The 27526-nt window shown below is 41.3% G+C and overlaps 1 protein-coding gene across 4 annotated transcripts in view; it reads left to right on the plus strand.

Moving 5' to 3' along the window:
• Window positions 1-26407, plus strand: part of FGD3 (FYVE, RhoGEF and PH domain containing 3) — a 96475-nt gene extending 70068 nt beyond the window's left edge. For all 4 annotated transcript variants that reach the window (XM_088061877.1, XM_088061878.1, XM_088061879.1 and 1 more), the window contains exons 10-19: window positions 138-284; window positions 944-1036; window positions 2647-2726; window positions 3131-3161; window positions 3632-3733; window positions 7887-7949; window positions 14343-14465; window positions 16755-16907; window positions 18480-18620; window positions 25428-26407. In XM_088061877.1, the coding sequence (XP_087918003.1) occupies window positions 138-284; window positions 944-1036; window positions 2647-2726; window positions 3131-3161; window positions 3632-3733; window positions 7887-7949; window positions 14343-14465; window positions 16755-16907; window positions 18480-18620; window positions 25428-25652 (1158 nt within the window). In that variant the 3' untranslated portion in view covers window positions 25653-26407. The remainder of the gene's footprint in view (window positions 1-137; window positions 285-943; window positions 1037-2646; window positions 2727-3130; window positions 3162-3631; window positions 3734-7886; window positions 7950-14342; window positions 14466-16754; window positions 16908-18479; window positions 18621-25427) is intronic.
• The last annotated feature ends 1119 nt before the right edge of the window (window positions 26408-27526 follow it).

Here is a 27526-nt window from a genome sequence, read left to right on the forward strand (position 1 = left end):
AAATGCAAAGCTACAGTGGAAGTGGAAGACAGTTTTCTTTCAACTTACATACACTTACCAGAGAAATTAAATGGTGGGCAATAGACCACATGGAATAATTTTTTTAAATTTAAATTGATGGTGGTTTGTACCTGCAGGAAAAGATGCACAAGCTTTTGGAAGTCTATGAGCGCCTGGGTGGTGAAGAGGATATTGTTAACCCGGCCAATGAGCTCATTAAAGAAGGACACATTCAGAAACTTTCAGCAAAGAATGGCACAGCACAGGATAGGTATTTATTCCTGGTGAGTGTTTTAGTTGCTCTTTTATTTTCAGGGTTGTGCTCAGCTTGGATGGGCCTTAGAGCATACTGGTCTAGTGGAAAGGGTCCCTTCTCATGGCAGGGGGTGGAATGAGATAGGCTTTAAGGTCCCTTCCAACCCAAACCATCCTTTGACTCTATGATTCTGTGGTATGTTTCCATCTTCCTAAGCTTAAAGACGAAAAAGCATTCACCAGCTGAGCCCAGCTACCCCTTCTAAGCAGCAGTTTTCTAGCTTTTTTCCTCAAAAATTTCTTTTTTTCTTCCATGCTGTGCCTTTGCTGGTGCCTTGTCAGGCCCAAAGGGGTTTTTTCCATCTCCCTCTTCAGAGGCTGAGTGCCACAGGAGGTGGTTTCTTGCCAAACCACCTTGCTGCAGGAGATGGCCAGCTCTCACTGGCCCTGGGAGAAGAGCTCTTTTATGGCAGTCAAATTCAGAGAGAGGGGCAGAAGGGAGAAGTGACTGGCTGATGTGTTTGTGTCTGCCCACTTCTATCAATAGTGATCCATCAGCCCCACTCTCACCTTAAATCTCTTCTTGAGAACTATGTCTTAAAATAAAACTCACCAGAGCCCTAAAGTTTGACAGTGCAGGCTGTGTGCAGCATGTAAGTGCCTAAGCTAAACTCTTGCCTCATTTCAGTTTAACAGCATGGTGCTGTACTGTGTGCCAAAACTGAGGCTGATCGGCCAGAAGTTCAGTGTCCGAGAGAAGATGGACATTGCAGGACTGCAGGTTTGCATCTCTTCCCACTTTCTAATGCACCTTGATAGCTTTGGATCCCTGCTGAATCCAAACACGTAACATTATGTGAATGTAAAAAAAAAAAAAATAATAAAATTCTCAAACCTGGCTTTGGATCACTTTGGATCAGTGCAGCTTTTCCACTATGAGAAAGACCTCAAGGTGCTGGAGTGTGTCCAGAGAGGCACAACACAGCTGGGGAAGGGTTTGGAGCATAAGTGGTTTTGTGGTGAATGTGATGGTGCTGTTTTGATGGTTGGACTTGAGGATCTTAAAGATCTTTTCCAACCTTAATGATTCTATGATTCTATCTCTTTTTGGGTTTTTTTGGTTGATTGATGTTATGAACCGATTTAACACAGAAGACCAGAGGAAGCTAAGCCTCTGTGAATAAAATGGATTGAACCCAGAAAGGTTCAAAATATACTCCAAAACTTATTAAAACTAAACAAAGTTAGATGTTGATGCCAAAAAAAATGATGTATTTTATTTAACAGCAAAAGGAGGCTAAGAGAAATTAAGAGAAATGAAGGAAAGAAATAGAAGAAGAGGTGTGCACAGGTGGGGGGACAGGGAGAGGGTGACTGGGGTTAGGTAGAAGCATATCACCCTTCCCAGGGTCCCAACAGCATCGCATTGCTCCCCTCCATCTGCTCTTCTTGGTGGTCCCCATGCCACCCATTGCTGAAAAGTATGGAATCCAGTGGATTAATAAAGTGGTTTGGGCCAGGTGGGAATGCTCACGTGCCTCTGGTGGGGAGGGCAACTTTGATGCTGTCCCTTGCAACTCTATGATCTGTCAAATCATCTCTGGTGCAGGGTCTGGGGACCTCTTTGGGGGGTCTTTAATGGGCCATGACTCTGCTGTCCTTCGTGTGGATGCAGCTTTTCCCAGGGTGAAGGGGCCCAGAGCTGAGCTCCTCTGTGCAGCTGAGGATGGGCATTCACTGTCTGATCAGAGACCTCCTCCAGACACACCCAAAACCTCTCCTACCCCCACCCTTTGGTGAGAGGGTCTGTTCCAGCCTGGCAGCTGATAGTCCCAAGGCTGTGGCTTCCACCCCAAGGTGCTAAGCTTGATCCCTCTGTGAATGTAGTCTTCTCCCCTGAGTCACTTCATCTTATCTTCATCCATTAGCAGTGTAGGGCTCCAGTCAGGGTTTTGGTGGTTTTCTCTGCAGCTTTTGTACAGTTTAGCTATAACAGGCCAAAGTCTTTCATGAATATGTTTAAGACATAAATTACAGCATTTCAGTCTCTGACAGTTGGGTTTTTAAAATTTTTATAAGAATCATTCAGAGGAGAGCAGAATAATGGTGACTGTGTGACATGTTTGGATTGAGAGAGTTACCTTGTACCCTGGCTGGCACAGGAGCCACCTTCTCCCCCTACTGCTTTAGGACTCTTGTTGGTGGTACACACCCAAAAGTTTTGTAGCAAGACAGGTAACTATGGAAACAGTCCCTTATTTTTTCTATTTCTATACTTTATTCCAAATGATCCTTTCAACTAAGCATTCCAAAGAATGACTGTATTCGTAAGTAATTAAAAAAGTTGGAAAGACAAGATCAATGAGTAAAAAGCTGATGTGCTTTTTACAGGTCCAAGAAATTGCCAAGCAAAATGTGGCCCATACATTTTCCATAACAGGAAAAAAGAGATCATTGGAACTACAAGCCAGGTATGGTACTTGTTCTGTCTTTGAGGGTTTGTGAATATGTTTGGAGAAATTGATCTATGGGCTGTGCTAGTGTGACAGAACTTTAAATCACAAGGTGAGCAGCAGAGGTGGGTACCTTGGACATGTAAGAGAATGTTGGTCCTAAGTCAAAGTGTGTTGCTTGCCTTTATTGAATGCTTACAGTGTTTATAATAGTGCTTGTAGGGTCCACTGTGTGAACAACTCAAGTATTTTTGGCATTTGGTAATAATTACTGTCAATAATTTTCAATAGTGTTTATAAAATAGTGGACAGCAAAGCTAAAAATATAATGAATATAAAGCTGTGAAGCTGGGAATTGAATTTACTGAAAATACTCTAAGTAGAATGATGATGTTTTCTCTATTTTTCTTATGTTTTAACAGGACAGAAGAGGAGAAGAGGGAATGGATTCATGTTAGTACAAAGCACCATTGATAAGGAGGGAATCACCATGCAGGCAGCATTTGAAATCATCATTTTGGGGTTCTGAATTAATGTGGCTGTGCAGGGAAGCTGGGTGGGCCAGTCTGATGGAGCTGCTCGTGGAGAAGTGTGGAGCTCAGTCAGGGTCCCAGTGCTGACCAGTTGGCCCCAGAAAGTATCTGAGGGCTCCAGTGGGCTTCCCTTTCCTGCATTCCTCAAGCCCAGTATGAAAAGAGAACTTGTATATTCTTCCAGTTTGACTTGTAGAGACACTGTCTGATGGCAGTCTTTGTTTTTAACTGAAACAATAATGGGTTTAGCACCACCACTTAAGGTTTTTAAGTTTCCCTTTCATTTATACAAGTGTAAGGGGTTTTCACCAAATGATAATCCTACCTATCTTCCTATGAGGGAAATTTTTTTTGTGATGCTTCTCATCTTTGCTGACATTTTTGTCTCAGGTCATTCAAGCCACAATAGAAAAGCACAAACAGAACAGTGAGACCTTCAGAGCTTTCAATAGCTCTTTTTCACAAGAGGAGGAGCATCTTCCTGATTCCTCAGTAAGTACCAGTGCTTCATTCTCCTTTGCCAGAACAATTTTACCAACAGTTAAGAACTGCACAGCTACCTTTAAATTAGTGGAGTCTTGTTCTGGATTTTTATATGACATTACAGGGCAGTCATCTCCATTTCTCTGGCTCTCAGATGTGTATCAGTCACAGCTACTCAGCCATGCAGATACACAATAAATTACCCAGGACTATTCAATGCCCAAGACCCATCAGGCATGTTTTCCAGGCTGGTGGCTTTTTTTTAGCAGAACAGGTATAATTCCTCAATGTTACAAGTGCTTAGCTGTCTAGAATGTTATTTGTGTCCCTGGGAGGTTTTGTTCATTACTTCTCCCCATCTTGTCACAGACATAGTTTGGGATTATTGCTTTGATGTTATTATTATTTAAAATATTTTAAAGACTTGGAAGGAAAATGACACATTTTAAAAGGATCTTAAAATCCTGCCTTACGCACAGTAAATGTATTTCAGAAAAATACTCTTCAACTAAATATGTAAAATAGTCTTGAAAGTTAATTGTTTCTCTACAGCCATAAGGAATCACTGTGTTGTGTTTGCTAGGAATTTTGTTTTACAAGTATTCACATCAGGACAGCATCTCTCCATTCAACTTGAAAATGATGGTGATAACCACAGGCATTTGCTACAAACTAAAGAGGAATGGGGCTTGGGAGAGCAAAATATTTAGATATATCATACAGTGCTGTCTGTGACTTTAAGACTTCAGACATGGTGGATCTTGGAGCAGAGGGAGAGAAGGGCCATCTGCAGGGATTCAACTTCGGAGCTTTTTATCTTCCTCCTCCCCTGTCTCCCAAAATTGTTTAGGGTTGTTTTTTTTTTGTTTTGGTACCTAACCATTTTTGACATCTCTCCTTGGAGGTTCAGGACTGATTTGGTGACTCAGTAATCTGGATTTTTTTATCTGACTGATTTCCCAGGGGCCTCAGGAGAGATGCTGAATATCCCTTTCATCCCAGCATAATCAGATTGGCAGTGAAGATCTCAACGCTCCATAGAGTCTAGAATCCTTCTACTGATAGCAACCAGCAATGATCCATTTTCAGAATCTGGCATAGTTTACTTATCCTGATATATTCATCAGCTAAAAATATTTGGGAAAAAAACTAGAAAATAATCAATTCATGCCATTATTTTTCTATTAACTCATGGTTTCATTCAGAGCCAGGATGTTTTGATGGAAAAAAATCTTTTGCTAGTAAGCTAACTAATAAGCACACTTCTTTCTGTGTAATTAAGAAACAGCATCTGGTCAAGTTCATTGTTACCATCTTGCTTTGTAAATTCAATTTGATTTTGCTCCTGTGTTCATGGTGTAGCTACATAATTATACACTTCATAAAAGCCAAACAGAGCAGGAGTCTGGTTTATCCCTGGCTGTGATATTAATGCAGTCTGTACTGTAATTTCTTTAATGCCAGAATACTAACCTGCATTTTTAGGAGATTAGCTTCTCTAAATAATCATCTTTGAAACTGATGTCGCAGCTAAATGTGATAGTAATTGCTGTCAGTTGAAATGAGCTGAAAGTTTTTCTGTAAGGAAAACTGGACAAATACTGAGAACATTCTAACTGCAGTACACTGCACTGGGTAGCATCCACCAGACATATCATCTATGGAATACTGGGCAGCAGCTTCAGAGGAAAAACTAACCCTTTTTTTACCTCTCATGTGTCAAGAAACAGATATGCACTTGTGGATTCCTGGCTGAATCTGTAACAGCTACTAGAAAGTAGCCTGTAAAATAAGAGTCAAATAGTTTTTTTCCCATCCTTGGCCATGTATTTTCTCTGTTACGATGCTTAGGACTGGTTGCAGTTCATGTCCAGTGCATGCAACTCTGACCATGTTTGTGTTTCCCTGCTGACTCACATGAGCTCATATCAGCATTCGGGGTTGGTGTCAGCCTGAAATCTGCCTACAGAAAACTTATGCTTTCTGGGAGGTGCAGAGATGTGAAATTTGACCTACTCTTAAGATTATGCCAGTGCAGGTCTTCAGCAATTAATGAACTCTCAGCTGTCAGGAGGGCAATTGCCAGTCAGTGCCAGGCAGGGTAATGGTAGCAGTAGTCTTTTCAAAAAGTCTTTTTAGAAAGCTTTCAGGTTCCCTCGTGGTTTAGTTTCTCCATTTTTACCTGCAGCATTTCCAGGCTATGTGAAAGGTGTTTTTAAAAGCTGTCTAAAAATGTTCCCAAGGAAAAGGACCTCTTTTACTGTTTCTTCATCGCAGAAGAGCTGGAGGCTCCTGGTGTGGTGATGGACCCAGCTTGTGCAGTCTTGGAAGGCTAGCAAGGAAAAGTGCTGCAGAGAGCTGAGCTCTGTGGAAGTGGCATCCCTAGGATTTGAGACTGAGACTGCATCTGTTACTTAAATCATGAATATTAGATGCTGAATCATCTTTTTTTCCCTCTGCTGTTTCTTTCCCCATAGATCTGGGGTGGTTCTGACAAACATGTCAATAACTGTATTCTTACCAGATTTGAGACACTGTGAGTGGTAATGGTAACTTAACAGGGAAAAGCCCTTTTGAAATATTTTCCAGGTAAGAGTAGAGGGTATGTGATTTTCAGCCCATTATTCCAAATAAACAGACAGACATGGGGATCTGAATAGGCAACTGGACAAATTTACTCTTCCCTAAATTTGCTGGGGGTTTTCTCGAGCTCTTCTTCAAACTGTGTTTTTTTCCTCCACATTTCTTGTGGAGAAAATGTCTTTTTCCCCACATTACTTTTTCCAAGACCCATCACAGTGCACAGATGTCCTTTTACTAGGCAGAGTAAAACACTGGGATGATTAGGATTCCAGTGAAAAGAACCCCCTTTGCAGGGAGGACAGAGGAACTGATGATGTGAATGCCTTAGGTTTGCTGGGTTTTTTCAGAGGCAGAAATAGGTGATTAGAGCTGAGTAGTGGTGCTTCCCTTAATTCAGTCAAATTCCCTGAAGAAGTGCTCTAGGTCGACTCAGCCCTGGCCCCAGGAGATGCATATGTTCCTTTCCTTGTTCTAGAGAGTTGATTGATTATATTAGAATATAAATAGATCCAGTGAGGCATCAGAATTAATAGATCTTCAATTAGGCCACTTAAACAGGGATTAAACCTTCTTGCTTGAGAATGAAATGAAGCCAAAATGCACTGGCCATTTGGATAATCTTGAAATTAGAGATGTTGTCTGATTGGCAGAGGAAGAATTATCTATGGGAATAACAGGAGAATTTATCATAAAGAATCTAATAGTTTGAGAACCCCGTGTAAACTAGCAAACTCCCTGTAAATTAATTATAGATAAGGTGGTTTTCCTTTCTTTTTAGAATGTATGATTTTGGTACTTAATGTACAAAGCTTGTTATTTGCCCTCTGTATGTTTTGAATACTATTGAATGTGTATATATCTGAATGTATGGCATACATATAGATATATGAATATTATATATGAACTCTATATGAATATATATAGATATACAAAAATCTATGTGACTTTAGTACATATACATCACTATAATTGAACAAATGGAAATGCCACTTTGCATTTATTTAGGGACTGAGATGTATTGTGAAGAAGAGAAACTTAGCAGAGTGATGTTTTAATGGAATAAATTTTGTTCCTCTCAGAATAAAGTGCCTTCACAGAGCCCTTGCTGGTCTGGCTGGCAGGCTCCAATAGAGAAGTGTCCTTCAAACCATGGCACTGGCTTTCTGCAGCAATTCAGTGCCATCTGTAAAATCATCCACATCAGAACCCACCTCATATTTGAGGGTAACTGAGCACATGTGCAACATGTGCACCTGGGCTGCTGGAAGGTGTCCCTGCTCATGGCAGGGGGCTGGAACAAGATGAGCTTTATGGTCCATTTCAACTCAGACCATTCTATGATTCTGCAATCTGAATTAAACTGTGCTCACAAGCAAAGAGTTGAGGGGCTGAAAGCAAAGTCTTCTTCCCGCCCCTTGGTTTTTGTTTTGTTTTGGGTTTTTATTGGGGGGAGCTTTTTTGGTGGGATTTTTTTGGGTTTTTGGGAGGGTTTTTTTTTGTTTGGTTTTTTCAGTGTTTAATATATTTGAGGAAGAATGTCCATGTTGAATCTGTTCTGTGTCATTCTGTTTCTCCTCAGATAGCCAGCACCAGCTCAGTGGAATCAATGCCAGGAGCAGATGGTGGTGGTGCATTAGGAGGGGTGAGTAACTTGAAGCTAATACTTTAGTCAGAGCAGGGAGGTGGGTTAAGTTTGTTTTGTAGCAGGAAAAAAAAATCATACTTCAATATAGGTTTTATAGGTGTAGTGGTTTAGATTTGCCAATTTGAGTTTCTCAGCCAATGCACCAAATATTGTGGTGGGTTTTAGCCTTGGCTGAAATCACCAGGGCACTTACTCATTTCTTGCTGTGAGATATAGATCAGGAGAAGGGCAAAACAGGTTTAAAACTTAAAAGGTATAAAGAAACTTTATTAACAGGACTACAAGAATAAGAAGCATCAGAGTAAAACTTCCTTTTCTCCCCCTGCCCAACTTCTTTCCTTTCTCAACTGACCACATAAAGACAAAACCCGGGATGTTAAAGCAGTACCAACTATACAATAGTCTTTCATCAGTCCTTGTAGGGAGAGGAGTTTTCTCTTGTCATACTGTGGAGACTTCTCTACAAGAAACAGTTTTCTCATGGCTTTTCATTTCCATGAATAGCAGCCATCCAGGAAAAGTTCTGCAATGTGAAATTCCTCCCATTTTCACAGCCCTCCTAGAGGTGTGTCCATGGGCCGTGAACTCATGAGGTATTAGTTTGAGTTACTCAAAGGCAAAGGTTCTCTCCATCTGTCTCTGTGATCATCTCTGGGAACAGAGGTTTTCTTCTTCTCTCCCTGTGGGCCAAGGGTCTTCATCAACTCTCATTTCTCTCTCTGTTCAAGCTTCTCATGGGATCACAGCTACTCTAACATCGGCTTGGCTTCATCAATGGATGCCTCTGCTCACATTTACAGTTTGAATACTTCATCTCCCCATACTGTCTCATGAATTAAAGGAGATATTTCAGTGTATCGTTGTCCATCTCCTTGGCCCTACCAAAAGGATTATTTCAGCCCCTTTAGGGCATCTCCTCATTCTTCTTCCATCTGAGGCTTGACTCTTTCTTTACTGACCTTGGTGTTTTGTCTTTTTATGTGTCATCACTCTTTTTCTATCCCTGGAGGGAGATCAAGGTCTGCAGGTCTCATCTGTGCAGTGACAGTGTTAAATCTCGCCAGGCCTGCAGATGGGCAGTGGCCGTGGCAGTCACGGTGTTGGATTTCAGGTGTTGGATTTCAGGTGTTGGATTTCAGGTGTTGGATTTCAGGTGTTGGATTTCAGGTGTTGGATTTCAGGTGTTGGATTTCAGTGTTGGTTTTCAGGTGTTGGATTTCAGTGTAGGGTTTCAGGTGTAGGGTTTCAGGTGTAGGGTTTCAGGTGTTGGGTTTCAGGTGTTGGGTTTCAGGTGTTGGATTTCAGGTGTTGGGTTTCAGGTGTTGGTTTTCAGGTGTTGGGTTTCAGGTGTTGGATTTCAGGTGTTGGATTTCAGGTGTTGGGTTTCAGGTGTTGGATTTCAGGTGTTGGATTTCAGGTGTTGGGTTTCAGTGTTGGGTTTCAGGTGTTGGGTTTCAGGTGTTGGATTTCAGTGTTGGGTTTCAGGCGTTGGGTTTCAGTGTTGGATTTCAGGTGTTGGATTTCAGTGTTGGATTTCAGGTGTTGGGTTTCAGGTGTTGGGTTTCAGGTGTTGGATTTCAGTGTTGGGTTTCAGGTGTTGGGTTTCAGTGTTGGATTTCAGGTGTTGGGTTTCAGGTGTTGGGTTTCAGGTGTTGGATTTCAGTGTTGGGTTTCAGGTGTTGGATTTCAGGTGTTGGATTTCAGGTGTTGGGTTTCAGGTGTTGGGTTTCAGTGTTGGGTTTCAGGTGTTGGATTTCAGGCCGTGCTGAGCCCCTCCTTCTCCCTGCAGCCATTGCTGGGAGCGGAAGGTGCTGGCTGTGCCTGGAGCCGGCAGTGAGGGCTGAGGGGGCTCAGTGTGGGCGAGATGTGGCAGCCGTGGCCTGGCCCAGCCTGGGCCCGGGACCCCCCGGCCTCCATCCCCTGCCCGGGAGCCACTGGGCTCCGGCCTGGCCTCCCCCCCAGCCCAGGCCGCAGGGGAGCCGGGCCGGCCCCACCAGAGCTCTGCTGCCTTTCCAGCCTGGAATCAAACAGGGAGATTTCCCGGGTTTGTGGCTTTTAAAAGGTGGATCTCACGGAGGCAGATCTAATTTCTAAATGGTGCAAAACATTGTCAGTTCTCAGAACTAGCCAGCTATTCCTAGGCACAGAGGAAGCTCCCAGTAGCTTCTCTTAAAGAAATCACTTCTGTGGGTGGTTTCCTACTTTTTTCCCCAAATGTCAATCAATGCAAAACCAGCACAGTAGGGTTTATATCATGCTGTCTGTGGCCTCAGCTGTGCTGCCATTAGTTTTCTGGCTAAGTTACACCCATAGCTACTTGCCATTTGCAGCGTAAGGGAATTTGAATCCTGCTCAGATGTGTCACAAAAAACAGCAAATAAACTCTCCAACCAATTTGCTGGGTTAGAAAGCTGACTTTATTAACAGTGCTGGATGCGTGGATTCTTCTCAAATCATGCAGAAACTTCTTAAAGTAACATAGCTCAGGTAGTGGATATATGCTGCATCAGAATTGATTCCTTCAGTTTGTAGCACTGGGTTTGGAGAGGTGGGAGGTTTGTGTGGGCTTTGTTTGTTTGTTTGTTCTTCATGGGGATTTTTTTGTGGTTTTTTTGGTTGGTTGGTTGGTTTTGTGTGCATGTGTTTAAATTGTGATAGGGAGTTACACTGATTATTTGAAGAAAGAAGGGAAAAAAGATACCAGGAAACCTGTGTGTTTAATGCTGTTGCATTGTGTGACTCTGAATTTCTTCTCCAGAGCCAAATTTTGAGTATCACTGCTTCCACACTATGCTTTCCATGTTTTTGCTAGTGCAGAGGAAGAGATGATAGTATTTTTGTATGTCTCTGGCCTATAAAACATTGGCTGCCACAAAAGCAAAATAGTCTTTCAAAGGTACTATTCATTTTGCTCAGTAAAACAGCTATGACCACTGCTGAGCCAAACCCAAGGGTTACACCTTAATACGGTCTATGTTTTATTGTTCTTATCTCTCTCTACCAGATTAAAAGATTTTCAGGAAATGCCTAGGGTCAGTTGAATCTACTGAAAATTAGCCTCAACAAGAATAACCACCAAAAATACCCTTACCTGTAGAGACATGCTATAGGATATTATGTATTAGCATGGCTATTTTAGTAACAAAGGAGCCATTTAGCAGCTCCACCAGACCTCTGGCCAAGCTTGGAACCTTCTGGTAGAATGCACAGTGTCAATGCAAAGCCATTAGACAAGCCAGAAACCTGACCTATACAAAAAGCAAGTTGTGTTTGTGATTAGTGTACTTCTTGCTGGTTATTTTTTTTGTTACTTCATATTTTCACTAAACAGTCTTTTCCTTATTTATAGTCAGTTTTGTGATTAGTGTTTTGTGCCTTGAGTTACAGATGCTGTATTTAGTGGGCTACTTAAAAAAAAAAAAAAAAAAGATGTTTTATAATATTAAAATAACCCAAACCCACACAAAATTTTTGGTTGGTCTTAAGTATCTTCAGGAAATGTAAATTTTATTTGTAATTGAATTAACAAATTGTATCTTTTTAGTTGATTATAAATAGTTGTGTCAGTGATTTCAATAGCATATCTTGGTATGTTAAGTAATTTTCCTTAAATCCTGCATTTAAAGAAAAATTTAATTTCTGACATAGGAATAAAAATGGAGTTGATCAAAATGATAAAGGTAAAAATACCCAAAATTGTGTAGTATTGATTCTGGGCTCTTATGTTGCTAAAAACGGATAATATCGATGAGAATAATGAAAACATTAGTTGCAGCTTCAGAAAATATGAATTTTTAGTGCTGCCATCCCTTCAGTAGCAGCTCAGTGAGAGCACAAGCAATGCATGGTGTGCTCAACAGCTTCACGTGTAAACCACTTGGTGGTAGTGGTGGCCAGCGAACTGGGAGTGCCTTCCTGTTCTTCCCCAGCCTGCTTGAGAGGCTTCTGGGATTTTCTTCAGCATTTGCATAAGCAGACAGTGAAATCCTACTGCAGGAAGGATCATCTGCCTGTCTACGTCATCATGGTACCCTTTTGCTGGATTGTCTTGCTGTTCTGCACTGCTAGTGAAGGTTATGCTCAGACTTCTGTGTGCAGGAGGAAATATGAGCCTATGGAAATTGTCTTACATGTAGTCTTGCATGTATAATGTTGGTGTGTAGAGAAACAAACTAAAAGGTTACAAAGAACAAAATTCGCTATGTAATTTAAAATTATTTTTCACTTATAGTAAGCATTTCCAGAAGCACTTGCTGATGTTCTACACCATTGTGGGTTACTCCAAGTAATTAATTTATAAATGGAAAATACACCTGTAAGAGAATAATGAGAAGGAAAATAACTAAAACTGCTTTGTAGCTCATGTGTCTGCTCATGTAAGAGTCTCATCAGACAGTATTTATGAGTACATGAACAACATTGGGGCTGAATTTCTACTTGCTGGGCCAGACAGAATGAAATACCTGAGCACAGAGAAGCTGTATCCCTGTATCCCTGGAAGTGCCCAGGGCCAGGCTGGACAGGGCTTGGAACAGCCTGGGACAGTGGAAGGTGTCCCTGGCCATGGCAGGGTGGGACTGGATGGGCTTAAAGGTCACTTCTACCCCAAACCATTCTGGGACTGTGTGATTCTCCAACGATATAGTGAGTAATAAATAATGATAACAGCAGCCCACTGGTTTTCTTGCTGTTCTTAACAGCTTTTTGGTGATTCTTCCCTGCATTTCAGAAGCAAATGGGAGGCAGCATAAGTTCACTAAGTTCAGATGTCTGCTCACCTAAGAAGGCCTTCATCTTGCAGTCTCATGAGTTGTACCTCTTGCTGGGATATATTCCATTTTTCCATCAAAATTTTAATATTGGAGGAAACTGTCATGATTTAGAGAGTTAAATGCAGTAGAGTAAAAGCAAGCAGTCAAAGCAGCCTGGTGTGAAAGAAGTAGATCCTTGCTCTGAACAGATTTTATGTGAGTATTATTCAAGCTCATTAGTATCAAGAAGCTGAAGTGAAGGCAGCTCTGTGTTATCACCCCTTTTAAAAGGCATCAGCAGTAAATAAAGTAGCTTGTGTAATAAAGGACACAGTTGCAAAGTGACTTAAATTTATCCACAGTGGACAGTGTGAGTTACAGTGCATGTCCTTGTTTGTTACAAAAGCCCCTCTGTTCAGATGATGTGTTAAGAGCATGTGGTAAGGTCACCTGAACCATCCCTGGGTGGGATGAGGGCACTTCCAGTGCAGGATGGTCTCCTCGTTTTCACAGGAATGGAAACAAGTTTTTTTTAAATTCTTTTTCAGTGTCAGCAGTTAAATAACATATTATTGAAAAAGTCTTTCTTCTAAAATAGCTCACTGGAATTTGCCAAGTAATAAAGACTTTTTCATATTTATTGTCTTTTCTGCAACTACAACAACAATGTTTCAAACTCATGTTCTCACTGTATTCTGACAATATTGTTGAGAAATACTGTGAAATATTGCTGGCATTCATCAAACACTTAAAGACATCTTTATACAGTGCCTTGTGTTTTTGTGATCTGCACATTGTGTTGGCAAGTTAATCACAGAATCATGGAATGGTTTGGGATGAAAGGGACCCTAAAAATCATCTCATTCCAACCCCCACTGTGAGCAGAGACACTTTCCACTGGATGAGGTTGCTCAGAGCTGAATCAAACCTGGCCTTGAACACCTCCAGGCATGGGAAGTCCAGTTTATGCTGGATCCAGTAATGATATTCTGTTTACCAGGAAATGGTCCAATAGTGTTTGCTTAGTGACTTTAGGTACCAGCTTGGATTTAGAGGCTAACCTTATCTGGCCACCTAAACAGCAGATAGTGCAGATCTTTCTGGTGTGGGTGTCCCTGCCTTCCTGAGGAGTTTTATGCTTCATCTTGGGCTGGGAGGGAGCCTAAGAAAACTCCTAAATTAAGCATTTGAAGTTGGGTGGCACAGAGTCCACTCCCAATACCATTCATTTCTTCATTCAAGCCATTTTCTCCAAAACCTTCACATCTCCTTCCCACCAAGGGAGGAAAGTTTACAACACACTCACAAAGTCAACATGTACCTTGAAAAAGAAGGAGGTGAGTGCTGGAAGGGAAGCTTTTTCTTGAGGCCGTTCCTCCATCTCCTCACTGACAGGGAGAGGAGATTGTTCCGTGGCAGTAAGGACATGAGTGGGCAGAGAGGGGCTGAGGCCACATAATGTCCCCCCAAGACCCCTGATGGTTGAGCGAGCCTCCCTCCAGCTGAGACAAGCAGCAGAGTCATGCAAATTCTTTCCTAGAATGGTGTGAACCCCATCTTTGTCAGTGGAACTCCATGAACAATTTTGTCATTTTCTAATTATTATTTTTTAATCACGTACTTGTACTTTTAATTTCAGAGTGATTCCTCTAGGAAATCTTCCAAATCCAAGCGAGACAAAGAGAAACAGTCTTGTAAGAGCTGCAGTGAGAGCTTTAACTCCATCACGAAGAGGCGGCACCACTGTAAGCAGTGTGGGGCAGTAAGTATCCCAGCACGCTCAGCTCTTGGGATTCTTCTGCAGAGACCATTGAAGACAATTTTTTATTTTTTCAGTGCAGAGACTAATAGGCATTGTGGTTCATGGCAAGACATCAGAGCAGGTTTTTCCACTTGCTTTACTCTCTCAGTATCAGGGGGGAAAAGAGCAAAACTGGTGCAAGGGTCTTAGTTTGTGTTGGTTTAAAGACAAATTCAGTGCCTCAGTGGATAGAAAGAAAGGTGGTGCTTTTCCTGGGGCTGGGTGTGTATCTGGGGTTGTAACTTGTTTGCAGAAGCAATGGCCTTCAGACAGCCTCACTTCACCCAGACAGCAGCTCTTCTAAAATAAACAGCTGAGCATACAATATTAAAGATGGTATTGAGCTATTAGAGCATCCAAAGGAGGGCAATGAAGATGGCAAAGCCAGGTGAGGAGCAGCTGAGGGCACTTCTCTTCAGCCTGGAGGAGAGGAGACTGAAGAGAGACTTGCTGGGGTCAACAGTTTCCTCTGAGAGGAAGAGGAGGGGCAGACTCTGATCTCTTTCTGTGATCTCTTTCTAGGAACTGAGGGAATGGCCTGAAGTTGTTTCAGGGGAGGTTTAGGTTGGATATTAGAAAGAGGTTCTTCCCCCAGCGAGTGGTCAGGCAGTGGAGCAGGCTCCCCAGGGAAGCAGTCACAGCACCAAACGTGCCAGAGCTCCAGGAGAGTCTGGACAACACTCTCAGGCACAGGTTGTGACACTTGGGGATGCCCTGTGTGCAGCCAGGAGCTGGACTTGGTGATCCTTGTGGGTTCCTTCCCACTCAGCATACTCGGTGATTCTGCATTTCTTTCCCTAAGTAAAGACTCTGCAAAAGTGGCTTCCTCCTGCTCTCCTGCTTGAAAAACCAAAGCAAATCTCTTCCAGAGAGGCAAGGCTGAGTTACTGAAGGCCCTCAGCCACCTCCTCTAGAGCCATTTATTGATGGCTGAATTCACTTTTTTTTTTTTTCCCTGTAAATCATAACCATGGCCAAGATGAGATGGATTTCTGCAAGATGACTTGAAACCTCATTCAGTGTTCCTAATGTAACTAAGAGAAATGTTATTTAAATAACTGTAGTAATTTGAAGTAGAGATAAATTTTCAGCTGCAGAGAGATCTAAATGTATAGTTAAGATATTTAAAGAAACCTCAACCTCAGCAATTGAAATTAAATTGCTCTGGAGGAGGCATTTTTACCCTAGAGTTGGGATTTTCAACCTTCTGGGTTCATTTTTATTAATAATTGCTTAAATAATGAAATACATTTCTGGGTGTTTAAAATATCCCCTTGCAAAGACAGTGTTACTAAAGAAATTAAATAATGGCTTTCCCCCAGGAACAGGGAGATAACAAGAATTATATCATTAATAATTTATTGTTAAACCATTGTTTGTTGTGTAATGCCTTGTGGTGTGGCAATAGCATTCAAATTAAAGAAGTTATTTTGTCTCAATGAATGACTATCATGTTGCTAAAAATGCTGTCTTGCCTTTGTTTGGGTAACATTTCCTGAATTAAGGCAGTTCTTTTCATATAGTAATTAAAGTCTTACATTGAAGCATGTAACAACATATATGTGTTCTGCAGGTTTGTGGTTATTATTGTAAGGAAATTCAGAATGGATGTCCAGCAGGCTGACACCCTGGAGACAGTTTCTCTCCCTGGAGCAGGTGTATTAGAGACAAGTTTTTAGCATGAAAGCAGGATCTGGAGCTGCAGATCCAGCATTGTCTCCAAGCACTGGTTCCTCAGGCCCAATGTGCCACTGCATGCTCTTGGCAGCTGAGGCACACAGACAATTTTAATGGATAATATACTGGACTATGTTCTTAAAATAGTTGGTGCTTTCCAGATTCCTCAGTTCTCCAGGGTGTCCTTGATTGATGAGAGATGTCAGCCACGTTCACTCTGAAAGTCAGTCCTTCTTAGACCATTAAAAAGCACTAATTGCTTTGTAAACGTAAGCTCTTTTTGTCTTATAAGAAAAGACAAGAAAAGCAAACTTGCATGATGTTAGTCATACAGTATTTCCCCAAAGACATTAGTTTTCTTTAATTTGGTATTCTGGTATATGGCATAGGATCACAAACATGTTAATTATTAATGGAGGTAGATATACTGAATATTATATCGGTCTCTCTATCTTAAGTTTACATTAGCTTTCATAGAATTTTGTTTTACTAACAACCACTCTGCAAGTCAATTTCTCTTATAAAGGGCTGTGTTTTAAACATGGCTAATTAAGCACCATCTGTCTGTTACAGGTGATCTGTGCAAAATGCTCCGAGTTTAAGCCACTTGCAGATAACAGCCGCCACAATCGAGTGTGTAAAGAGTGTTTCCTGCAGCTCCCAGCAAGCCCCTGCAGCCCTGGGGTGGAAGCAGTTGGGGAGCAGAAGAAAAGACTAGCTGCAGAGGTACAGTCTTTGCCTAAGAAACTTCGTGTGGCTCTCTTTTTTTAGTGTATTTATTAAAAACTAATGAAATAGGTTTTCTTTTCTGCCTCACCATGATACTTAATCCTCTGACCTGTAACTCTCATTGAACACACCTGCAGCCTGGATGCTGATGGTAGATGGTGAGCGTTCATCATAGGATGCTGGTCACACAGGGACGCACACAGGTTTGGCAGCTAAGCTTCAGCTTCCAAAGTCACAAAAAAGAAGGAAAACCCTCTGACTACTTTCTATTATGGTGTATTTCCAATCTTGAGCTGTGCACAGTAACTGTTCAAAAAATAAGATCTGTTTTTTCACTTTTAATTCCATGTAGCAACTCTCTTGCTTGGGGGTTTTGTCAGTTTTGTACCCAAACACATCCAAGACCTCGGCAATAGAATGGGGTAAAGCTGCAGGTCTACCTTGCTCTGCCCTGAGCTGCCAGGTCTGCAGAGTGCAGAGAAAGTTCTGGAGCTGGAACCTGACCCCATCAAAACCTTCAGATCTGGTATACATGTAGAATGGTATGGAATATAGCTATTCCCCTCTGTGGCAGGGGGTTGGAATGAGATGGTTTTTACAGTCCCTTCTGACCCAAGCCATTTTGTGATTCTGTGATATATGTACTCCAGCTGTGCCTACAGATTATGAGCTCTTCATGGGTGCCAGTGCAGTCTGTGGTATCTCATGACAAACTTTGCAGCACTCTTTCCATAGGAAAAGTTTCAGGGGCAAACCTGCACCTACACAAGGAAGAGAGGGCCCTGTTAATCTGAAAAGCTGAGAGGCAAACCAGTGAAATGGAACCCATGGCTTTACTTCAGGAAGCAGATTACAGCAAAAAGCTGTAAAAACTCAAGGAAAAGTGTGTCATTTTCCCATCCTCTACTCAGGCTGCTCGTTTTTTTTTTGTTAAATCTTGAAAGGATGAGATAAAATGCAAGAAAGCCAGTGTATAGAAAGAAAATATCAGAGTCAGGCTTTTTCTTTCCCTTCTATTTACATTAAACTTTCTTAACAAGCTTAGTAGCAGCTGAGGAGACTGCCACTTAAATGTTATTAGCAGCTGCCAGAAATCTTCAGGAGACTTCCGTGCAAATCCTAATGCAAACAGGAATTTTGATTTTCTTTGCTTTCTATCAGTACACAACAATTTCTTCCCTTTTTTATGCTCTGATTTGGCTCCATCCATGCACAAGAGGATCTGTTAATAAACCCTTAGCATTAATTTGAAGTAATCTCCCAGCCTACTTTGCTAAGCAAGAAATAAGCTGCATCATCTTAATTACCATTCTCAATTTACTGGGTGGAAGTTGAATTTAGCTTCATGTCTGCTGGGAATGGTGGCTCTGCCTCTGTCACATGGAATTATGCTATTTCTTAATTGTATGCAATAATTACTAATTTTTATTTAGTTATGGCCTATCCAACATTTGCCCTCGAGTTATTTGACTCTGCACCACTTGAGTATTTTATATTTAATTCTAAGTATTTTGCACACTTAAACATAAATGGAAACAACTCTGTTTTGTTTTTTTCCCCCTCATCCAGAAGCAAAGCATCCTTGCGGCTGAAAACAGCCTCTTCAGCAGCTACCTCCAGTTCCTTGAGAAAGGGAAGACTTGGTACAAAGTGTGGGTGACCATCCCCAGGAATGAGCCTCTTGTTCTGTATCTGCAAGGCAGCAGCCAGGTAAGATGGCATTCACAAGGGTTAACACACAGGAAAAGAAAAGCCTAAATTTAAATATGTTGAGCTGAGAAATGGGTCAAAGGATTTGGCTTGGTTTCAACAACAGAACTGAATTTGCTATTCTGGATCTGGCACAAAGCCTCAGAGATTTTAGGTTACCTTGTTACCTGTACTTACTGCTGATACAGCTGTGGACAAATGTTAAAGCTCGTTGCTTTTCCATTCAAATATTTAACCAAAAAAACAGGATAAACCAAGAATAATTAGATTATGCTTTAACTTTTTTAAGGTTTCAGACAGGTGTAGTCAAGGGTTTTATTACTCTCTCATTAGGGAAAGCACTTTCCTCTTAAATATATAGAATTCCAAAGGAGGCTGGATATTGCAATTGCTGGAATTGCTGGTTCAAGCTGCTTGCTTTTTTTTTTTTTTTTTTTAAACAAACAAACAAACAAACTAGTTCTGGGTTGATGGGATAGAGGAATTTGTGAAAATGTAGATGTTCTTCAGCCTGAAAAATTATGAAGCTCCTTGTCATAGCATCATAGAGTTTTATCTTTGCTTGAAGTACTTACATTGATAAGAGCTTTTTGTCTCAAAATGTACTGTTGAAATTAGCTAGCATTTGTGTGGGATGAAAGTCAAGGGATAGAAACATCTATATCCAAACTAGAAATATCTGTCATGCTTCCTTAGCATTGAAGAACAACAGTGCTGAAAGGAGATTCCCCATATCCAGTTTTGCATTTGGCATTTGACACATTTATACAGAGCTTTGTTTTATCTCCTGTGTGAAGGAGGAATGGAACTGAATTCAGCCAGCCATTACCCTGCTGTAGTTGTAGTGATAAGAAGGTTTTCTTTTTATTAGCATCTGTTGGTGGCTAGGAACAGTCAAGGAAATCAATTTTCCCTGTGATTTTATAAAGCATTTCAGAGTAAAGCTCACCCTGTATCTGATCAACAAATACTACACCTTGTTATTAGAGTTGTGTTCATTTTGCAGCCTGTCACCAGAAGCACCTTTGGCTTTAAACAAGTTTGTCTAATGTTTTAAACATAGTGCTCAAAGAGGCTGAAAGCTTGAATTTGGAGCTTCAGCCCCCTTGGCTGTCTCTGTGTTTCCAGCCCCACACTGGGTAAGGCTCCAGCTCATCCTGCAGGCAGTGAGCTGCCTGCTTTCCCTCCTAGCCAGCAGGACATGAAATGACACATTGGAAAAGCAAACAGCCTCAGACAAGGCACTGAAACAAAGGCAACAAATCCAGTCTTTGGCTCTCTCTGGAGTCAGGGTCTGGGGAAAGGAGCAGTGCCTTAAAAAGCCAAGCAGAGAGAACAGCTTCACCCGCAGAACTTCTCAACTGATGCACAAGCTGTGCCTCAGCCAAGGGCCAGTGCAAGCCCTGCATCCACACAAACCAAGCCAGATTGTCTCACACTTGGGCAAGGAGAGTGGGAAGAGAGAGAGAGAAGTTTAAATTCTTTGGCCTTCTGTTGAAGTCTGAGGCACAGAAAATAGGCCTTTATTTGTGATGCTTGGCTCTGACACCCGGGAGAGCACTGAACTTAGCCTAAAACTCTAGAGACAGCTTTTAAAATTAAGAAACTAATAATGTGAGTGTGTAAGTTAGAGATCTCTTAAATCACTAGGTAAAAAAGTTAGAGTTTGGAGTTTTAGTTATATTAATAAGTAAATCTAAGATGAAGACTTTCGGACATTGTCTCTTTCTCCTTCTTGTCCTTCTTCTTTCCCCTTCTTCTTTGGGTTTTTAAGTAATAATAAGTGATTGAATGAAAAAATCTGCAGTGCAGCACACAGGTGTCAAGACATTAAGCCACTAAAAAAAATAACTTATTTAACATTTGATTATTAGATAAATAGACACATAAAAGACCTAAAAGAGATTATTTGTTCTCCATTTTGCACCTTTCTTTCTTAGTGTATGTAGCTCCTTGTACTCTCTATATACATAATATAGATAAAAAACAATTAACAGCTGAGCCCAAACAGAAGAAAACAGCCTCTCTCTTGTCAATCTCAGTCCCAGGGAAAAAGACCCCAACCACCAGTGTCACCACAACAACCTTCCTCAGAAACAATGTGTGTCATCTAAGAGTTGGCAGGCTGAGAAGTTGAGAGCACCCCTTACACAGTATGATTGAGAATTTCTCCTACTACCCAACTGATTGTTGCAGTACAGCACCAATAATAATCCATGGACATAAATCACCTGTGTTCAGTGCAAACTCAATGATGCTTGATTTTGCAGGCCCCACCTGACAGTCATGCAAAGCCACAGATGGAAGCTGGAGGAGCTCCTCTGCTTCAGTTGCTGTGTATTTTGTCCATGTCCTGCCAAATTGGATCTTGAGCCTCTGATAATATTATTAGTAAGATCCTATTCTTTTAGGGGAAAAGGCTGCCTTTGGCGCTGATAGTCAATTCTGTGACAGTTAAATTTAGTGGTTAGTGTCCTCACCTATTTCAGGGGTGAGATAAATCTCTCATTAAAGTGTCAAGAAAGCAAAAGGACAAGGTTATTTATCTTACATTCCAAAACCATGATTTACTGTCTGGAATGAGACTACAAACAACAACAGTTCTTCCTTTTTTCAAGGGCTTGCCATTCTCATTTGTATACTTCAATTTGCATCCAACCTTTTGCAGAACAAAATTTAGGAAACAAGTCCTATTTCTTAATCCAACGTTCTTGTTAATTCTGGTTTACATAGGATACACTACAATTCTGAAGAAAATCTCTTCCAGAGCTTCATTATTGGTGTCTGAATGTCTGGAATCAGTTGGGAGCCACTCATGTGCTTAAATATTCTTTCCCCAGGCATAGCTCTGTTTTGCACAGCCACTCTGTAGATGTCACAGACCTCTTTAAACCTGCAAAGAAGCATTTCAGTGCCTGAGATATGTCTTTTGGGAATAATATTGCCAACAACAGTATTAAAGGTCTTGAAACAGAGTAAAGTAGAAGTTTGAAAGTTGGGGGATTATTGTAGAGGAACAGAAAGAATGGCTGCCTCTTGGGGGGAAAGAGCAAACCAAGCTGAATCTGGAGCTTTGGATACAGTGAAAGCTTCTTCCTCTGCACCCCTGGTCCACACACAAGAGAAGGGATGCTAGTGCAGGTAGAAACATGACTCACAGACTTAAAATAGCAAGAAATCTGCTCTTTTGATTTAGAATGAATTAATCCCCTGAGTGTTCACAGTTCAAGTCTTGTATGAGGCTTTACAGATGAGGATTCCCAGCTTGTTTAGGTTTGGGAATCACACCAGTTTGATTTGTCCTCAAATGGAGTCACAATTTGTACAGCTGTTGTCATGTTTATCTCAGTGAAATTGAAAGAGTTTACTTATAAAGCAAAGACCACTTCAAGTGTAAGGAGCAGCAGCTTTAAGATAAATTAGTTTTGTCTTTTCAAGGGCTCCACCTGGACCTTCTGCCCTTGTTGGCCTTGTAAAATGCATAGCTATTTGCAAAGCTCTGACATGAACTTACCTGAGATGTACAAAGTTAAGGCTTCCAAGCTAGCTGGAAGAGTAATGGATTTTGGAGGAATACAAAGGGTAAAACTAGTATAGCTAGAGCTAGTATATTTATATATATATCAGATCAAGCCTGATCCAAGAGAAAATTTTGATTTATAAAGAAGAAAAATCTTCCATTCATCATGTAAATGTGATTTACTTTTAGTAAATAAGGGAGTAGCTGAGTTTGAAATTGAGCTCAGTGTTTTTGAGAAGTTTTTTGGGGTTTTGTTTTTTTTTTTGCTTGCCTGTTGATCCTGCAGCCCTGCACAAAACTCTGCCTGCCCTTTTTTGGTCCTGAAGATCTTTGCCACACAGGAGTTTCTCAATGACTTGTGTAATGTTGGGGTTATATCATGAGTGGATAAAGAGTGGAGTTTGGGTAGAAAAAACCAGGGATTTTCTAAGCCCACTCAGAATTAGGAGGGGGGAAATGCCACTGGTGGGTCACTGTTGTCTGAGAGAGTTTATACACTGCGAAGAGCTGTAGTGCAAGAGGCATGTCTGTATGCAGGGGTGCCTGAAACAGAACTGCCTGTGTGGTGGAACTGAGTTGTCTGCTCCCAAATCTTAAAGCCTGGGTGTTGCAATGGCTGTAACAGATCAATAAATACATGGTGCTGTAATGACCTAGATAAATAACTCATTTCTGTTGTGCTGCTGAGAGTCAGGATGAGTGCACAGTGCTTTTGATTGCTGACGGTATTACACATCCACTGGATTTTTATCTCTCACTCACTATCTGAGGAAAATTATTGTAATCAGCCCTGAGGTGAAGTTCTTTCAGCACAGGGTATTTTGGTTTGATGAGATACCAGTATCATGCAGTTATACTACGTTACATGCAAAATTATTTTAAAAATACAGTCCAACCAGCCAAATCTGGTAGGCTCTTAAAACTAAAACATGACTTTCATCTCTCTTGTAAGGCCTGTAAATCCTACTTACATGCTCAGTATAGGGCTGGAATCCCTCATGGGTGCACCTGGATTTGCTGGGCTTCAGGTAGGAGGGAAGGGCTCAGGGGCAAAGGACATTCACAGATGCTACTGCTCCCAAAGAAAAGTATGGATTGGGGGTGGGGTATTCCTCAAGGCCAAGTGTTTCACCTTTACCTGTCAGTAGTACAGCTTTTCAGAGATAATGTAAATCCCTTCCTTTTGGATCAGGCAGGTACAGACAAAGTACCAAAGGCAGCATATTAAGGGAGGATGCAAGACCAAAGGCAGACTGCTTAATTTGCCTGTGTCTGCACATTTTGGGTAGGTGCAACACATACAACTCAAACATCAATTTGCTCTTACAGTGCACTTTGTGGCTACAAACAGCATCATTTGTCATTGTCATGGCAACCTACAATTTTCCATTTGACAAATCTAAATGTCTACTCTTCCAAACCAAGATCAGTGAAGCAGGCATGGTTGAGCTTGCATGTGCTCTTGTGTGTTTGTGTTCATCAGTCCCACATTTGCTTGCTTGAGCAGTGCCATGTGTGCAGGAGCTGCTCTGTACATGCCACTTCTTCTGCATGGGCAAGACCTTCCTGTTTATAGGGATGTGGCTGTGGTGTCAGGGAATAGAAACTGTGCTGCATTTAGAACAGCTAGTTACACTCAAGTGGGAACTGAGTGTAACTTTAGTGTTTGGCCTAAAGCTGCCTTAAATGTCACTGAATAGTGCTTGGTCTTCAAGCAGTTGGACTCTGGCATTTTTGCAGGACAATAACAAGCAATAGACGAATAAATCAAGAAGGCTGTATTGATTTAATAAACTGTGATACATTTTTGACTGTATTTCTTGCCCATATAGTTAATGTATGTGTTTGAATTGATGTGAGTATTTTTGATACTTGAATTACTTTAGACAAAGTGTTGGAAAAGGAGGCACATTTTTTGGCCATTGTTCTCAGAGTTTTGGTCCTCTTTCAGATTTACCAAGTCATCTGCATTTGGTGTGGGGGCTCAAAAAAGAATGACTTTGCCACTTCTCTGTGGGATGATTTGTTAGCTTTGGTATGGGGCTGCAACACAAGCAGCTGCTACAGAAGGTGACAGCTTTGTACAGATGCTTGGTGCCTGTGTGATTCAGACTTCAGTTTGGGGACTCATCTTTAGAAACAGTTTGCTGGGAACAGGTAAAGAGGTTGCTTGACCATGGCACACCCTGCCTTGCTGAAATATGTTTTCCTTGAGAGCTTAGGAGAGGAGTTGGTTGATGCTCAAGATGTGGCTGTTAGAGAGCTGTATATTGCTCCTTAGATCTGTGAGTCAAGCTGGCTTTTAAAGGATGGTCAAGAATTTAAGCACTAGCTTCCTTGACAACTCTCAAAGGCATCATAAATGACTGAAAATCAAAAATTGTCTTTTCTTTCAAAGACTTTTCCCTTGCTCTTTAGTTGCCTTGGTGTCTCTCAGGGTCCAGCTTTGCTTATTTGCTTCCTTTTAACCAATGCTACAAAATACCCAGTGATGTTCAAAAGGGACAACACCAAAACTCTTCTCTGCTGGATCTCATTGCCTGCACTTAATGCAGAGGAAATTTTCTAAAAGACACGTGCATAAGTTACATGAAATGATATTAAAATCCCTGGCCATGTTTACTGTGAAAGGAAACCAGTGGAGTAAGAATCAAGCACAAGAATAAAGTCATTGCTTTTTGCTGGTTGAAGCTGAGCAGTCGGTACTGCCTCGTGCCCGCTGAGCAAGGAGTCTGTGTGCTTCCTGCAGTGTGTGCCTGCTGGCCCCATGCCGTGTACCCACCCCTCCTGCCCCAAACTGCACCTCAGAGCTCTCACATGCCATGTACCCACCCCTCCTGCCCCAAACTGCACCTCAGAGCTCTCACATGCAGTGTACCCACCCCTCCTGCCCCAAACTGCACCTCAGAGCTCTCACATGCAGTGTACCCACCCCTCCTGCCCCAAACTGCACCTCAGAGCTCTCACATGCCATGTACCCACCCCTCCTGCCCCAAATTGCACCTCAGAGCTCTCACATGCCATGTACCCACCCCTCCTGCCCCAAACTGCACCTCAGAGCTCTCACATGCAGTGTACCCACCCCTCCTGCCCCAAACTGCACCTCAGAGCTCTCACATGCAGTGTACCCACCCCTCCTGCCCCAAACTGCACCTCAGAGCTCTCACATGCAGTGTACCCACCCCTCCTGCCCCAAACTGCACCTCAGAGCTCTCACATGCCATGTACCCACCCCTCCTGCCCCAAACTGCACCTCAGAGCTCTCACATCTCTTCTCTCTCCTTTAGGAAGGACGGAGCCCACGGCCCATCCCTCTGCCTGGCTACGAAGTCAGTTTACCAGGTTCCGGTGAGAAGTTTGAAGTGAAGCACGTTTTTAAGCTTTGCCAGTCCCATCAAGTTCTCTATTTCAGTGCAGAAGATGAAGAACTGCAGATGAAATGGATGGAAATTCTCACCAAAGCTGCCAAAGGGGAGACTGAGGATACAGCTGAAGGGCTCAGCAACCCTTAGAGCAAATTTCATTTAGTTTCTTTCATACATGCTATAAACCATCACTTGAATTTGGCATTCATGGCACTTTGGAATCTGTATGGCTTTATATTTTCATGTGTCTGCATAGGAAATTCAGTGGTTTCTCACCTTTCATTGTACATTTTTCACGTACAGTAGTTACCTGCCATATATTATGTTAAAGGAAAAAGTAGTTATAGTTGGTGGTGGTGGTGTCAATGCTGGTTTTAAAACAAAAGACAAGGAGCAAAGCATTCATTTTAACAGAGGTAATGGAATACCATCAGTCTTTTGTTTTCCTAAATGTATATTTTCCAGTCCTTTTGATTGCTGTTGAGTGCAGGATGTGTATAGTCTGTGATTAGTTCTATAAATGCTGCCTCTTAAGTTAAATGTTGTAAAGGCTTGTGCTGGCCACTGACATTCCATTTTCTGCCTCGCCCTCCTGGTAAGGTCTTTGTGATGTGTGAGCAATGTACTGAGTATTTTCTGGTTGCTAAAACCATGTCTCTGCTATTTTGAGATGACCTGTTCAAATGACAAATACTGTAGAACGGACTTCTAAAACTGACTGCAAATGGTGCAGAACAGAACATTAAGAAGCCTCATTGATTTTAAGCATTTATTATATTGATTGCTTTCTTCTGGAACCAATACCTTCCTTCCTTCTATTGGAACCCATTTTGATGTAAGTGAACAAACATTTTATACTGCAAACTGGGTTATGATCAATAAACAAGAACATTTTTAGTACACACCATACAAAAAGGTGACTTTTTTTGTTGTATTGGTTAATTTAAGTGGCCTAGATTTTGTTTATATAATTTGTAAATAATGTTTCATAAGTATTTTAAGAATTTTTAAAAGACCTCAGCTAATTAACAGGATTTAGTGCATAGTGTAAGAGATATTTGTATGAACTGAATTTGTAATTTAATTTTTCTGTTCACCTGTTTTTGTCTTATTTTCAAACATAAATGCTTATCTATTTAAATAAAAATTCCTGCAGTTAACTCCTGAGCCAGATTTCCAAGGCACAGCAAAGTTTAGGTCAACATTTAATATAGATTAAAAAAAAATATATAAAAGTCCAAAACAAACCAAAAAAAAAAAAAAAAAGGCATGGCTGTTCCTAGTGGTAGTAAGCATGTAGTATCACTCAAAATGAAATAAAATCTGTCACAGTACTGTATTTTTAAATGGTTTGGTTTAACTTTTGTTTCCTCTTCAGCCTTCCACATTTTCTGATATCGATAGAGAGGAAGAAATGCTCCATACAGAGAGTTTTTTAGGCTTGTTGAAAATTAGTGATCTGCATCAGTGAGTATTTTCTGAACCTACAGAAAACGACTTATCCTTGTTTGGGGTTTGGTTTATTTTTTACATTGGTGAATAAATCATATATCTGAAGTCCATGATGATAAAAAATTAGAGGTCATGTATTTGATTATCTACTGGAAAATTTTCTTGAGACTTGAATCTTTCCTCCCTACCCACCCCCTCCCAAGAGTCTACACAGAAAAAAAATTCTTGAAGAGTAGCTTTTACCATGAAAAGGAATTCTTTCCAGCATATGTTATTTCTTCTCCCAGGCTTCCTTGAAAGTATAATGATGTAGAGTGCTTGCCTTGAAAATTTCCTCATTTAGTAACATTTCTGGTTTGGAGGTGTGAGTTTTTATTTGGTTGGTTTTTTGTGTCTCATTCTATGAGTCTAAGCAAAACAAGGGAAATGTGCTTAGTGAACACTTTAACAAGCCAACATGCAATAATGCAAGAGCAAAGCTCTCTCCCAGAGCAGCCCCAGGCTGCAGGATGCTGTTGCAGAAGAGTCTGTTTTGGGCTGCATTGATTGACCAGCACAAGGTCCCAGAA

The sequence above is a fragment of the Pseudopodoces humilis genome, chromosome 13 (assembly GCF_049639895.1).
Source record: "Pseudopodoces humilis isolate 2021_Gansu_Grassland_sample_001 chromosome 13, ASM4963989v1, whole genome shotgun sequence".
NCBI lineage: Eukaryota > Metazoa > Chordata > Aves > Passeriformes > Paridae > Pseudopodoces > Pseudopodoces humilis.